The 12,372-nt window shown below is 67.7% G+C and overlaps 2 protein-coding genes across 2 annotated transcripts in view; both read left to right on the top strand.

Annotated features, from left to right (window-relative positions):
- Positions 1-12,372, top strand: part of LMF2 (lipase maturation factor 2) — a 106,887-nt gene that overhangs the window by 15,972 nt on the left and 78,543 nt on the right. The window lies entirely within an intron of this gene.
- On the top strand, positions 4,373-9,040 carry CHKB (choline kinase beta). Its single transcript, XM_054200259.1, has 11 exons — positions 4,373-4,518; positions 5,677-5,785; positions 5,971-6,084; positions 6,260-6,393; positions 6,622-6,726; positions 7,090-7,148; positions 7,315-7,402; positions 7,503-7,611; positions 7,729-7,835; positions 8,020-8,101; positions 8,243-9,040. The coding sequence occupies exons 1-11, from the start codon at positions 4,373-4,375 to the stop codon at positions 8,297-8,299; spliced, it is 1,110 nt and encodes a 369-aa protein (XP_054056234.1). The 3' UTR covers positions 8,300-9,040.

Below are 12,372 nucleotides of genomic sequence, written 5' to 3'. Positions count from 1 at the left end.
CTCCCTGCCCAGCCCCCCCGCCAGCACAGCGACCCACATCACCTACTGGACTTGTGCAAAACGTGTGACACTGTCCCACACGACATCCTGGTCTCTAAACTGGGGAGACACGGATTTGACGGATGGCCCACTCAGAAGATGGGGAACCGGCTGGGTGGCCCCACTGAAAGGGTTGCGGTCAATGGCTCCATGTCCAGATGGAGACCAGTGACGAGTGACGTTCCTCAGAGGGTGGTACTGGCACCAGTGCTGTTTAACATGTTGGCGACATGGACAGTGGGACTGAGGGCACCCTCAGCGAGTTTGCGGATGACACCAAGCTGAGTGGTGCGGTGACACGCCAGAGGGACAGGATGGCATCCAGAGGGACCTGGACAGGCTGGAGAAGGGGGTCCCTGTGACCCCCATGGGGTCCAAGCAGGCCCTGTGCAGGGTCCTGCCCCTGGGTGGGGGCAGCCCCCGGTGCCAGCCCGGGCTGGGGATGGAGGGATGGAGAGCAGCCCTGAGAGAAGGGCTTGGGGGGCTGGGGGGGGAAAAGCCGGCCATGAGCTGGCACCGTGCGCTGGCAGCCCAGAACCCCCCCGCAGCCTGGGCTCATCCCCAGCAGCGTGGGCAGGGGGGCGAGGGGGGGATTCTGCCCCTCTGCTCCGCTCGGGGAGACCCCCCTGCAGTGCTGCCTCCAGCGCTGGGGCATCAGCACAGGAGAGACACGGAGCTGTTGGAGCGGGGCCAGAGGAGGCCCCGGAGATGCTGGGAGGGCTGGAGCCCCTCTGCTGTGGGGACAGGCTGAGAGAGCTGGGGGGGTTCAGCCTGGAGAAGAGAAGGCGCCGGGGAGACCTTCCAGCCCCTTCCAGTCCCTCAAGGGGCTCCAGGAAAGCTGGGGAGGGACTCTGGCTCAGGGAGGGGAGCCACGGGACGAGGGGGAAGGGTTTTACACTGGAAGAGGGAGATTGGGATGAGATATTGGGAAGAAATCCTTTGCTGTGAGGGGGGTGAGCCCCTGGCCCAGGTTGCCCAGAGAAGCTGTGGCTGCCCCATCCCTGGAGGGGTTCAAGGCCAGGTTGGACGGGGCTTGGAGCAACCTGGGCTGGTGGGAGGTGTCCCTGCCCAGGGCAGGGGGTGGCACTGGGTGGCCTTTAAGGTCCCTTCAACCCAAACCCTTCTGTGATTCAAGGGCCATGGGTGCCCTGACCTCGGCATTGAGGCCCCAGTGCCCCCCAGAGCAGCCCGTCCCAGGCACAGATGCCATCGGTCCCCAAATTTTATTGTGCAGCCAAGGGCACAGGGCAGCAGCTGTCCATGGGGTGGGCTGGCCCAGTCCTGTCCCCCTGCTCTCGGTGCTGTCACAGCCCAGTGAGGGGTGCCAGTGAGGGGTGCCAGTGAGGGGCCACCAGCAAGCCCTCACAAGCCCGACTCCCCCTTGGCCAGCAGAAGGTCCAGGTAGGCTCCGGAGATCAGGTCCTGCTCCTCGATCCCCAGCTCCTTCATCAGCTGCTGGGCCACGCGCTCGCCGTCCTCCAGGGTCTGCTCCTCGGTCAGCATCACCTGTGGGCACGGGGCGGGTGAGCGTGGGGCCCGCAGGGCTGGCCCCCGTGCCCTGGCCAGGCCCCACCATCCCGGTTTCCACTGGGACAGAGTTCATTTTCTTTCCAGTGGCTGCCGTGTTTCAGATTTGCTGTGACAGGAACATCAACAATGCACACTGGTTTAGGTGTTGCCAGGTGATCTTTGTACTATTCAGGGACTTTTTTCAACTTCCCACAGAAGCCGGGACGGAGCACAGACAGGAGGCTGGAATGGCCAGTGGAATGTTCTGTACTACGGACGTCACGCTCGGCACAGAAATGGGGGCTGGCCGGGGGGCGGGAGTCTGCCATCGCTGCTCAGGACAGGCTGGGCAGCGCATCGTCGGGTGTGAGTGGTGTGTGCTGGATTACTTTATCTTGTATATTCTTTTACCATTATTATTATTGTTATTTTCCTTTTTTCTGTTACAGTTCTATTAAACTGCCTTTATCTCAGCCCACCGGGTTTTTTCTCTTCCCTTTCCCTTTCCCCTTCCCTTGCTCCTTCCCCTTCCTTCCCTTCCCCTTTCCGCTCCTTCCCCTTCCCTCCTTTCCCTTACCTTCCCTTGCCCCTTCCCCTTCTTTGCCCCTGCCCCTTTCCTTCCTTTGCCCCTTCCCTTCCGTTCCTTTCCCTTTTCCTTCCCTTCCCCTTGCCCCTTCCTTTTCCTTTCTCTTTTCCCTTTCCCTTTTCCTTTCTCTTTTCCCTTTCCCTTTTCCCTTTCCCCTTCCGCTTTCCTCTCTCTTCCTCCCTGCCCATCTGTGGGGAAGGGGGAGAACCGTGCAAGCGCTGCGTGGTCCCAGCTGCCAGCCGGGGTGGTGCCAGGCCCCCCCCCCAACCTCACCTCCAGCTCCAGGAAGTCCCCCAGCCCCTCCACGCGGTCCAGGTGCACCCGGGTCTGTCCCACGAGGTAGAGGAGACGCTCCTTCCTCACCACGCCCAGCACGCCCAGCGCCTGCCCCAGCACCGCCTGTGCAGTGGGAGAGGAGCTGAGAGGGGCAGCCGCAACGCCAGGCCGTGCTGGGGGGCGAGGCCAAGGGCAGAAGCCCCCCGCAGGGTGGGGACAGCAGCCAGGACCCCTGGGTGCGCTGTCCCGGGCCCCCCTAGCACTCACCTCCAGCCCGTCGGGGTCGTCTGTGGGGGTGATGCTGAAGCAGGAGAGCTTGGGGCCAGTGGCATCGGGGCGCTCGTAGAAGATCAGCTCCCCCCGGCCATCCTGGGAAGGCAGCGGGGCAGGGGCAGGTCAGGGTTGGGCAGAAGAGGCAGGATCAGGGTCAGGGTCAAGGTCAGAGATGGGGACAGGTCAGGGTCATGGTCAGGCAGGGGCAGGGTAAAGGTCAGGCAAAAGAGGCAGGGTCAGGGAAGGTCAGAGTCAGGCCAGACCAGGGCCAGGCCAGGTCAGGGTCAGGCAGGGCCAAGGTCAGGCAGGAGAGGCAGGATCAAGGTCAGGCAGGGTCAGAGTTCGGCTCAGGCAGAGTCAGGGTCAAGGAGGCCAAGACAGGGTCAGGATGAGGGTCAGGGTCAGGCAGAAGGGGCAAGATCAGGGTCAGGGAGGGGCAGGGTCAGGACCAGGCAAGCAAGACAGGGTCAGGATCAGGCAGGAGACATAAGGCCAGGGTCAGGGTCAGGCCAGGTCAGGGAGTGTCAGGGTCACACAGGGTCAGGGTCAGAGTTGGGCAGGAGAGGCAGGGTCCAGGAGGGTCAGGGTTAAGGAGTGTCAGGGGGGGGTCAGGCAAGCAGAGTCAGGGTCAAGGAGGGCAAGTCAGAGTCAGGGTCAGGCAGAAGAGGCAGGGTCAGGGTCAGGCAGGGTCAGGTCAGGTCATGGTCAGGGAGTATCAGGGAGGGTCTGTCAGGGTCAGGATCAGACCAGCAGCTTCGGGGTCAGGGTCAGAGTCCATCAAGGTCAGGATCAGAGTCCATCAAGCGGGGGGTCAGGGCCACTAGTTGGGGGGGCAACAGGGGCACCACAAAGAGGATGGGGACACTGGTCAGGGGAGGACACTGGGAGACACTGGGAGGGGCACGGGTCAGGGTCAGGGTCCGTCAGGGTCAGAATCCATCAGGGTCAAGGTCAGGCGGGAGAGGCAGGGCTAGGGTCAGGCCAGGTCATGGTCAGGGAGTATCAAGGAGGGTCCATCAGGGTCAGGATCAGGGTCAGGGTCCATCAGGGTCGGGTCAGGGTCAGAGTCCATCAGGGTCAGGATCAGGGTCAAGGTCAGGGTCAGGCGGGAGAGGCAGGGTTGGGGTCAGGCCAGGTCATGGTCAGGGAGTATCAGGGAGGATCCGTCAGGGTCAGGGTCAGACAAGCAGGGTCAGGCTCAGAGTCCATCAGGGTCAGGGTCAAGGTCAGGGTCATCCAGGTCAGGGTCCGGGTCATCCAGGCCAGGCCAGGCCAGGCCGGGCCCACAGGCCGCCCCCCCACAACCCCCACCACCAGCACCCCCACCACCCCCACCTCCCCCCCGTCCTCACCGTCCGCCGGCGCAGCTTGAGCCGGCCCCTGGGGACGCGGAAGAAGGTGTCCGCCTGCACCAGCGCCTCCCCATCCCCTCGCCCGGAGCCCCGCAGCCGCTCAGCGACCGCCGCCGGCTCCCGCAGACGGGCCTTCACCTCCACGTTGCGCCTCATCCCCGCCGCGCCCTCCCATTGGTCGTGCGTCGTGACGTCATCACCGGGCGCGCATCGCCATTGGGCAGAGGCAGCCGAGCGCGCCGTCTCATTGGATAGCACTCGCCTCGCCCCGCCCCGCTGGGCCGCGACGGGCGGCTCCGCCGCCCGGCGCGGCCCAGCGGGACGGGGCGAGGCCGCAATGGCGGCGGCGGGACGGGGGAACGGGAACGGGAGCGGGGTCGTGTCCGCCGCCACCCGCCTGCAGGCCTACGCCTGGTGCCGGGAGTTCCTCGCCGGTTCCTGGAAACTGATCGGGCCCGAGGAATTCGGGATCGGGCCCGTCAGGTACGGGGGGCGCCGCCCCGGGGTGTGTGTGTGGGGGTGTCTAGATGGGGGTGCAGTGACCAGGCCCTGCCCGGCCTTACCCCGGGGTCCCTCTGTGGTGTCACCCGGTGGCCCTGTCCTGCCCCTTCCTGGTGGCCCTGACCCCCTCACGGTGCCCCTGTTGCCCACCCCCCCCGCGGTGGCCCAGTCCCCCCTCGACCGGTGGCCCGGCTGCCCATCCCCCGGTGGCCCGGTCCTCCCCCCAGTTCGCCCGGCAGAGGCCCCAGTCTCTTCCCCCAGTCGTGTCCTACCCCCGAGTCTCTGTTGTCCCCCCGACCGGTGTCCCTATGCCCCTCCCAGTGTCCTCCCCTGACCAGTGTCCCTGTCCCCTTCGTGGTGCCCCTGTTGCCCCCCCAACCGGTGTCCCTGTCCCCCAGGCGGTGTCCCTGATTTCCAGCCGGTGTCCCTGCTCCCCCTCCAGTATCCCCCAGTTGCCCCTCCGCCGGTGTATCAGTCCCCTCACTTTTGTGCCCCAGTTACCCCCAACCAGTGGCCCAGTTCCCCCCACAGTGTACCCCAGTTGTCCCCCCCCAAACCAGTGTCCCTGTCCTCCTCCTGGTGTCCTTCAGTTGCCTCCCCAGCCGGTGGTGCAGTCCCCCTCCCGATCTCCCCCAGTTGCCCCCCCAGCCCCTATCCCTCTCCCCCTCCCAGTGTCCCCCAGTTGCTTTCCTGACCAGTGGCCCAGTCCCCGTCCCTGTTTACAGGAGTGCCCCTGTTACTCCTCTGACCGGTGGCCCAGTCCCCGTCCCAGTGCCCTTGTTACTGCTCTGACCGGTGGCCCAGTCCCCCCTGCAGTGTCCCACTGTTGCCCCCTCCCGGTGGCCCTGTGTCCTGTTCTCCAATTGCCCCCCGCAACTGGAGTCCCTGTTGCCTCCCTGACCAGCCATCCCCCCTCCCACTGGCCCCCAGTTGCCCCACTGACCAGTGGCCTTGTTGTCCCGCTGACCGGTGGCCCTTTCCCCTGCCAGGTGCCCCAGTCCTACCCCTGCTTCCCCCCCCAGGGTGCCCCTGGCTCTCTCCCAGTCATGTCTCCACCCGAATTCCCCGTTTGCCCCCCTGCCATGCCCAAGGCCCCCCCCGGTGACACCCCCGCAGCCCCTGACCAGCCTGTGCCCGCAGCGGGGGGCTCAGCAACCTGCTGTTCAAGTGCACGCTGCCGGAGCACATCCTGAGCGTGGGGGACGAGCCCCGGCAGGTCCTGCTGCGTGTCTATGGGGCCATCCTGCAGGTGAGTGCGGGCGCTGGCACCCCCCGGCCTGTGGCACGCCCCCAGCCAGTGGCACCCAGGCAGCTGCGGGGCTCGGGGCTCTGCCAGGATCTTCCTCCTGGCTGGGGCCTGGCAGCCGCCCTGTGTCTCCTGTGGGGGCCATGGGGGCTGCGGGGGTCGTGGGGGCTCACTGCCTGTGTCCGCAGGGCGTGGACTCGCTGGTGCTGGAGAGCGTGATGTTCGCCATCCTGGCCGAGCGGGCGCTGGGGCCACGGCTCTATGGGGTCTTTCCCCAGGGGCGGCTGGAGCAGTACATTCCGGTATGGGACAGGCCCCCCCTCGCCCCATCCCGCAGGAGCCTGCCTGGGGGAGTCTCCTCTCCCCGGCTCCGGCCATCCACCGCAGGGACAGCCACTCCACGGGGCCTCTCGTAGCTCCCAGGGCAGGGCCGGCCCCCCTGGGTGGGCTGCTCGCATCACTGCTGTGTCCCCCCAGAGCCGGCGCCTGCGGACCGAGGACCTGTGGGACCCCGACATCTCCAAGGAGATCGCGGTGAAGATGTCGCGGTTCCACGGCATGGTGATGCCCTTCAACAAGGAGCCCAAGTGGCTGTTTGGGACCATGGAGTGGTGAGGGCAGGCGCCATCCTCCCTGGTCACCTCAGCCCCTGAAATCCCCCAGGGTCTGGAGCACGGGGACGTTTCCCGGCCGGCTGCTGGTGGGGCACATGGGAACAGGGTGCAGAGCAGCTCTGTGGCGGCCCCAGCTCAGCGCCAGGATGGGGAGAGAGGAGTTTCGGGGGGGTGGCAGCACCCAGGGGTGTCCGTCCCACCGCAGCGCCATCTCCTTGGCTCCAGGTACCTGAAGCAGATTTCGGAGCTCACCTTCCCCGAGGAAGAGCAGCTGAAGAAGTTCAACCACCTCAAGACTTACAACCTGCAGGAAGAGATGAAGAGCCTCAGGTGAACCTCACCTGCCCGCTGGCGCAGGGCCGGGGCTGAGCCTCCTTTTGTGGCCAGCCCCCTCACGTGGGGGGGCCTGGGGAGACTCAGCTTCTCTGGGGAGCGGTCCCTTCTGTCCCGTGTCCTCGGAGGGTGCCCTCCATCCGAGGGCCCTGCACAGGTCCCTGGGGGACGGCTCTCAGAGGGGTCCCGGTGTCCTTGGAGCACGGTTCCCACCAGGTTCCTCACGCTCTGGGTCCCAGCTGTGTCCGTAGCTCTGTCCACCTGTGTGTGGTGGCAGTGGTGGCCCCCGCGTCCCTGCAGCTGGTGGGCGAGGGCCTGCAGGTCCTGCCCCCACTGAGGCGTCTCTCCCCTGACCTGCAGGGAGCTGCTGGAGTCCACCCCCTCGCCTGTCGTCTTCTGCCACAATGACGTCCAGGAGGGTGAGTGTGGCGGCTGCTTCCCATCATGGGGGGTCTCCCTCCCTGGCCTCCCCGGCCACACCTTGCCCACCCTGGGTATGGGCTCAGCCTCCTGCCCCCCCGTGCTGCCCCCCGGCTCCGGGAGAGCTGGTGGGTCCCCTCGAGCCCCCGTCCTGTCTCCGCGCAGGGAACATCCTGCTGCTGGCCGGGCGTGAGGCTTCCTCCTCCGACAGGCTCATGCTCATCGACTTCGAGTACAGCAGCTACAACTACCGGTGGGGCTGGGGGCCGCGGGGGTCCCTGCGGCAGCCGCTGTGGGGTCCAGGCTCCTGCGTGTGAGGGGCCGGGGCTCTGCTCACCCTCCCCTTCCCCCAGGGGCTTCGACATCGGCAACCACTTCTGTGAGTGGGTTTACAATTACACCCACGATTCCTGGCCCTTCTTCAAGGCTTCCCTGGAGAACTACCCCAGCCGGCAGCAGCAGGTAGAGCTGCCCTGGCCCTCGGCAGCGGGCAGGGGGTGCTCCCAGTGAGGGGGGGGCCTCGAGGAGGCTGGCGGGGGTCTGCCGGGCAGGGCAGTGCCAGCTCTGTCCCCCTTCCAGCTGCATTTCATCCGGCACTACCTCTCGGAGGACTCGGGGCGAGGCGGGGACACCACGCACGAGGAGCAGGCCCGCATCGAGGAGGAGATGCTCACCGAGATCAACCGGTGAGGGGCACGCTGGGACCGGGGGGGGTCCCTGCGGCTGTGGGGACTGTCCTGGGGACACGTCCCCTGATCTCCGCTGCACAGAGAGGGCAGCAGCCCCAAACCCTCCTCGTCCCGCTCCCTCCTGCGCCGGTGTGGGGCAGGGAGGGGGGTCCCGGTGGGGCTGACGGCTGCTCCCCATCAGGTTCGCTTTGGCCTCTCACTTCTTCTGGGGCCTGTGGTCCATCCTGCAGGCGAAGATCTCCACCATCCAGTTCGGGTACCTGGTGAGCGCTGCCCCTGGGTGCCTGGTGCAGGGCTTGCCCAGGCACCCCTTGCACGTCCCCCCTCCTCTGCTGTGGGTGTGGGGGGGGCTGGGGGTGTCAGGGGGGGCACGGGCAGTCCCTGACTCCCCTTTCCCGTCCCAGGACTATGCACAGAGCCGCTTCGAGGCCTATTTCCAGCACAAGGCGCAGTGGTCCTGAGAGCGGCCGACCCAGCCCTGCCTGCGACTCCGCAGCCGCCCCCTGCCCACCCCGGCAGCGCCAGGGACACGGGACCGTCCAGGGACACCATGTCCCCTCCCGGGGGGGCTGCCCCCCAGCCCAGACTGCCTGGCCGGGGGCTGTAACGGTTTTGGGGGACTGCTGTCTGTCTCTGCTCCCCAGGGCTGCACAGCGGAGCGGGGAGAGAGGTGGGTCTGCCCAGGCGCGTGCCCCCTGGGAAAAGGGGGACATCCTGCCCCGGAGAGGTGGCACGTCGGCCATGTCCCTGCCTGCGCCTGCGGTGCTGCCTGCAGCTGCCCCCTCACTGCCCCTGTCACAGCTCCTCTGCGCTGGCCTGTCCCTTGCCTCTGCGCTGCTGGCACCGAGTGGGGCTTGAACAGCGGGTCCCGGCTGGGGGGGCTGCTGCAGGCTGGGCTGGGGGGGGACACATGGCTCGGCTGTCCTGGCTGTCCCCTGTATGGTCCCGCTGCTGAGAGGGGTCCGGGCAGGGATGCTGAGGGGTCCCGGGGTGCTGCTGGGGGCAGAGGGGTGCAGGGGACCCACATTTGTGACTCATTCCCCCCCCGCCCCCCTCCCAGCCCTCCGGGGACGAGGCAGGACCTGTGCGCTGCTGGCCGTCCCTGGTGCCTGGTGTCCCTGGGGGCCGGGGCCGCTGCTGACCCCCCCCCGACAGCAGAATGTAACCTGCCCTCAGACCAATAAACGCTGCGCTGGGCCCCAGCTGCTGGCTCTCCGTGTCCCCATGGCCACCACCCCCCGTCCCCGCTCGCCCCCCACCCCGGCATGTCCCAGGCTCTGCCGGGCTGTCCTGACCCCCTCTGCCACCTGGCACAGAGGGTGGGGGGGCTGCCCCACAGCAGCATGCGCTGACCCCTTCTCCCCGTCCCTCTGTCCCCAGACCCCCTCTTCCATGTCCCCTCTCCCCAGACCCTCTGTCCCCTTTCCCCTGTCCCCTCTCACCTGTTCCCCTCTCCCCAGAACCCCCCCTCCTTCTTCCTCCTGTCCCCAAACCCCCTTTTCCATGTCCCCTCTCCCCAGACCCCCTCTTCCGTGTCACCTGTCCCCCGTTCCCCTCTCCCCCTGTCCCCAGACCCCCTCTTCCATGTCCCCTGTCTTCCTGTCCCTTCTTCCCTGTCCCCCACTCCCCAGGCCCCCCTCTCCCATGTCCCCTCTCTGCAGAGGTCGGGGAGGGGGGCTGTGGGATGGGCAGTGGGTGCCACAGCTGATGCCTGTCCTGGGCTGGGGGGGACGGTGGGGGGCACAGGCTGTGACCCCACCTCACCCTGGAGGTGCGTTCCCCGCACCCACCCCACAACCTGGGGGGTGCTGCCCCCCACCCTGCCCCTGCGGCCGGCCCCGAGGGTCTCGCCCATTGCAGCGGCTCTGGCCATGGCACGGGGGGGGCTGTGCGGCACTGTCTCCCCCTGCCCGCGCTGTTCCGGTGCCTTCGGTCCCCCGGGGTTATCTCTGGGTGACATTTGGTGCTGTCCTGGCCCTCCTGCAGCTCCCCCTGTGTTGGGGTGGTGCTCTGGGGGGGGCTCAGGGGGTGCAGGCAACGGGGGGGTTGCTGCCTGCCCCCTGCCCTGCCCCATAGTCTCTGCTTCCCCCGGTGTTGTGGGGCCCGTGTGTGTCCCCCTGCTCCAGGTCACTGTGGCCCCCCCGGGACCTTCCCTGGCCCGAGCCCCGGTGCTGTGAGCTGATGGGGGCCCGGCCGTGTGTGCCCGTCCTTGGCTCTTGGGGCTGAGCGTGAGGGGGCTGCGGGGGGGTCCAGGGCCTGGTGCTCCCCCTGGGCACTTGCCCAGCTCCTCCTTCACCCACGTCCTGGCTTTTTATAGCCCGGTGGCCAGCGAGTGGCTCTGTGGGGCGTGGACTGGGGGGGGCGGGCAGAGAGGTGGGGGGCTGCGCAGGGGGCGAGCCCTGGCCGTGGCGGGCAGCGGGCACATACTGTGTATGTGACACACACATGCATGTGCCCTGCGTGCACCCACCCCACGGCTGGGGGGCAACCCTGCCCCAGGATGGGGTCTGGGGGCTGTACTGGGGGGTCCGCGCTGCTGGGGTCCCCTCCAGGTGGCAGGGAAAGGCAAAGGCCCCCGGTACAGGGGGACAGCTGTCCCCCCAACCTGCTCCCCTGCACCACCCTGACCCCTGACCCCCCCACAGCCCCCCGGCCACGCTGCCCACGGCCGAGACGCGCTGGGGACCGGCCTGCATGGGCAGGGACCAGCCCGGAGATGTGGGTCCCTTCCCAGGGTGTCGACCTCTTCCTAGGATGCGGGTCCTTTCCCAGGGTGGCAGTCCCTTCCCTGGGCATGGGTCCCTTCCTGGGATGTCAATCCTGTCCCGGGATGTGGTTCCCTTCCCGGGGTGTCCATCCCCTCCTGGCATGTTGGTCCCCGCCTGGGGTCTCAGTCCCTTCCCAGGTTGTTGATCCCTTCTTGTGGTCCTGGTCCCTTCCTGGGATGTGGATCCCTTCCCAGTGTGTCAACCCCTTCCAGAGGCGTCCATCCCTTCCTGGGGTGCCAGTCCTTTCCTGAGCTGTCCATCCCCTCCCGGGATGCGGGTCCCTTCCTGGTGTCCTGGTCCCCTCCCAGGATCCCAGTCCCAGCCCAGGGTCCCAGTCCACTCCTGGGCTGTCCATCCCCTCCCGGGGTGTCAGTCCCTGCCTGGCATGTGGGTCCCCTCCTGGGATGCAGGTCCCTTCCAGGTCCTGGTCCCATCCTGGGCCCCTCCTGGGTTCCTACTCCCATCCTGGGGTGCCAGCTCCCTCCCAGGGTACAGCTCCCTTCCTGGTGTCCCAGTGCCATCCGATCCGTTCCCAGGATCCTGGTCCCATCCTGGGGTGTTGGTCCCCTCCCGGGATGTGTGTCCCTTCCCGGGGTGTTCATTCCTTCCTGGGGTGTCCATCCCATCCCAGGATCCTGGTCCCTTCCTGGGCTGTTCATCCCCTCCTGGGGTGCTGGTTCTGTGCCCAGGGTGTCAGTCCCTGCCTGGGATGCAGGTCCCCTCCTGGTGTCCTGGTCCCATCCCAGTCTGCTCCCAGAATCCTGGTCCCCTCCTGGGGTGTCGGTCCCCTCCTGGGGTGTCAGTCCCCTACCGGGGTGTGGGTCCCTTCCTGGCGTGTCCATCCCTTCCCGGGATCCCGGTCCCCTCCTAGGCTGTCCATCCCCTCTGCGGTGCCGGTTCCCTGCCTGGGCTGCGGGTCCCCTCCCAGGATGCAGGTCCCTTCCTGGTGTCCCTGTCCTGTCCTGGTCTGCTCCCAGGATCCTGGGCCCAGCCTGGGGTACGGGTCCCTTCCTGGGCTGTCCATCCCCTCCCGGGGTCCCTGTCTCCTCCCGGGGTGTCCATCCCCTCCCAGGGTGCCAGTCCCAGCCTGGGGTGCGGGTCCCCTCCTGGGATATGAGTCCCTTCCCGGTGTCCTGGTCCCATCCTGGACCCCTCCCAGGATCCCAGTCCCGTCCCAGGGTGGCAATCCCTTCCCGGGCTGTCCATGCCTTCCTGGGGTGTCTGTCCCATCCCAGGATCCTGGTCCCCTCCTGGGCTGTCCATCCCCTCCCGGGGTGCTCGTTCCCTGCCCGGGGTGTTGGTCCCTGCCTGGGCTGCGGGTCCCCTCCCAAAGTGACACAGGTCCCTTCCTGGTGTCTCGGTCCCGTCCTGGGGTGTCCAGCCCCCCCCCAGTATCCCTGTCCCCTCCCGGGGTGTCCATCCCCTCCCAGGATCCCAGTCCCAGCCCGGGGTGCGGGCCCCCTCCTGGGATATGAGTCCCTTCCCGGTGTCCTGGTCCCATCCTGGTCCCCTCCCAGGATCCCAGTCCCAGCCCGGTGTCCCTGTCCCCCTCCCCCCGGCGTGTCCATCCCCTCCCCGGTATCCCTGTCCCCCCCCGGGGTGTCCATCCCCCCGCGGTGTCCCTGTCCCCCCCCGGGGTGCCCGTTCCCCCCCGGGGTGTCCATCGCCCCCGCGGTGTCCCTGACCCCCCCCCGGGGTGTCCATCCCCTCCCTGGTGTCCCTGTCCCACCCGGGGTGTCCGTTCCCCCCCGGTATCCCTGTCCCCC

Source organism: Rissa tridactyla, chromosome 1 (genome assembly GCF_028500815.1).
Source record: "Rissa tridactyla isolate bRisTri1 chromosome 1, bRisTri1.patW.cur.20221130, whole genome shotgun sequence".
Taxonomy (NCBI): Eukaryota; Metazoa; Chordata; class Aves; order Charadriiformes; family Laridae; genus Rissa; species Rissa tridactyla.
Note: the sequence above shows the minus strand (reverse complement) of the source record. Positions and strands in the feature narration are given on the sequence as shown.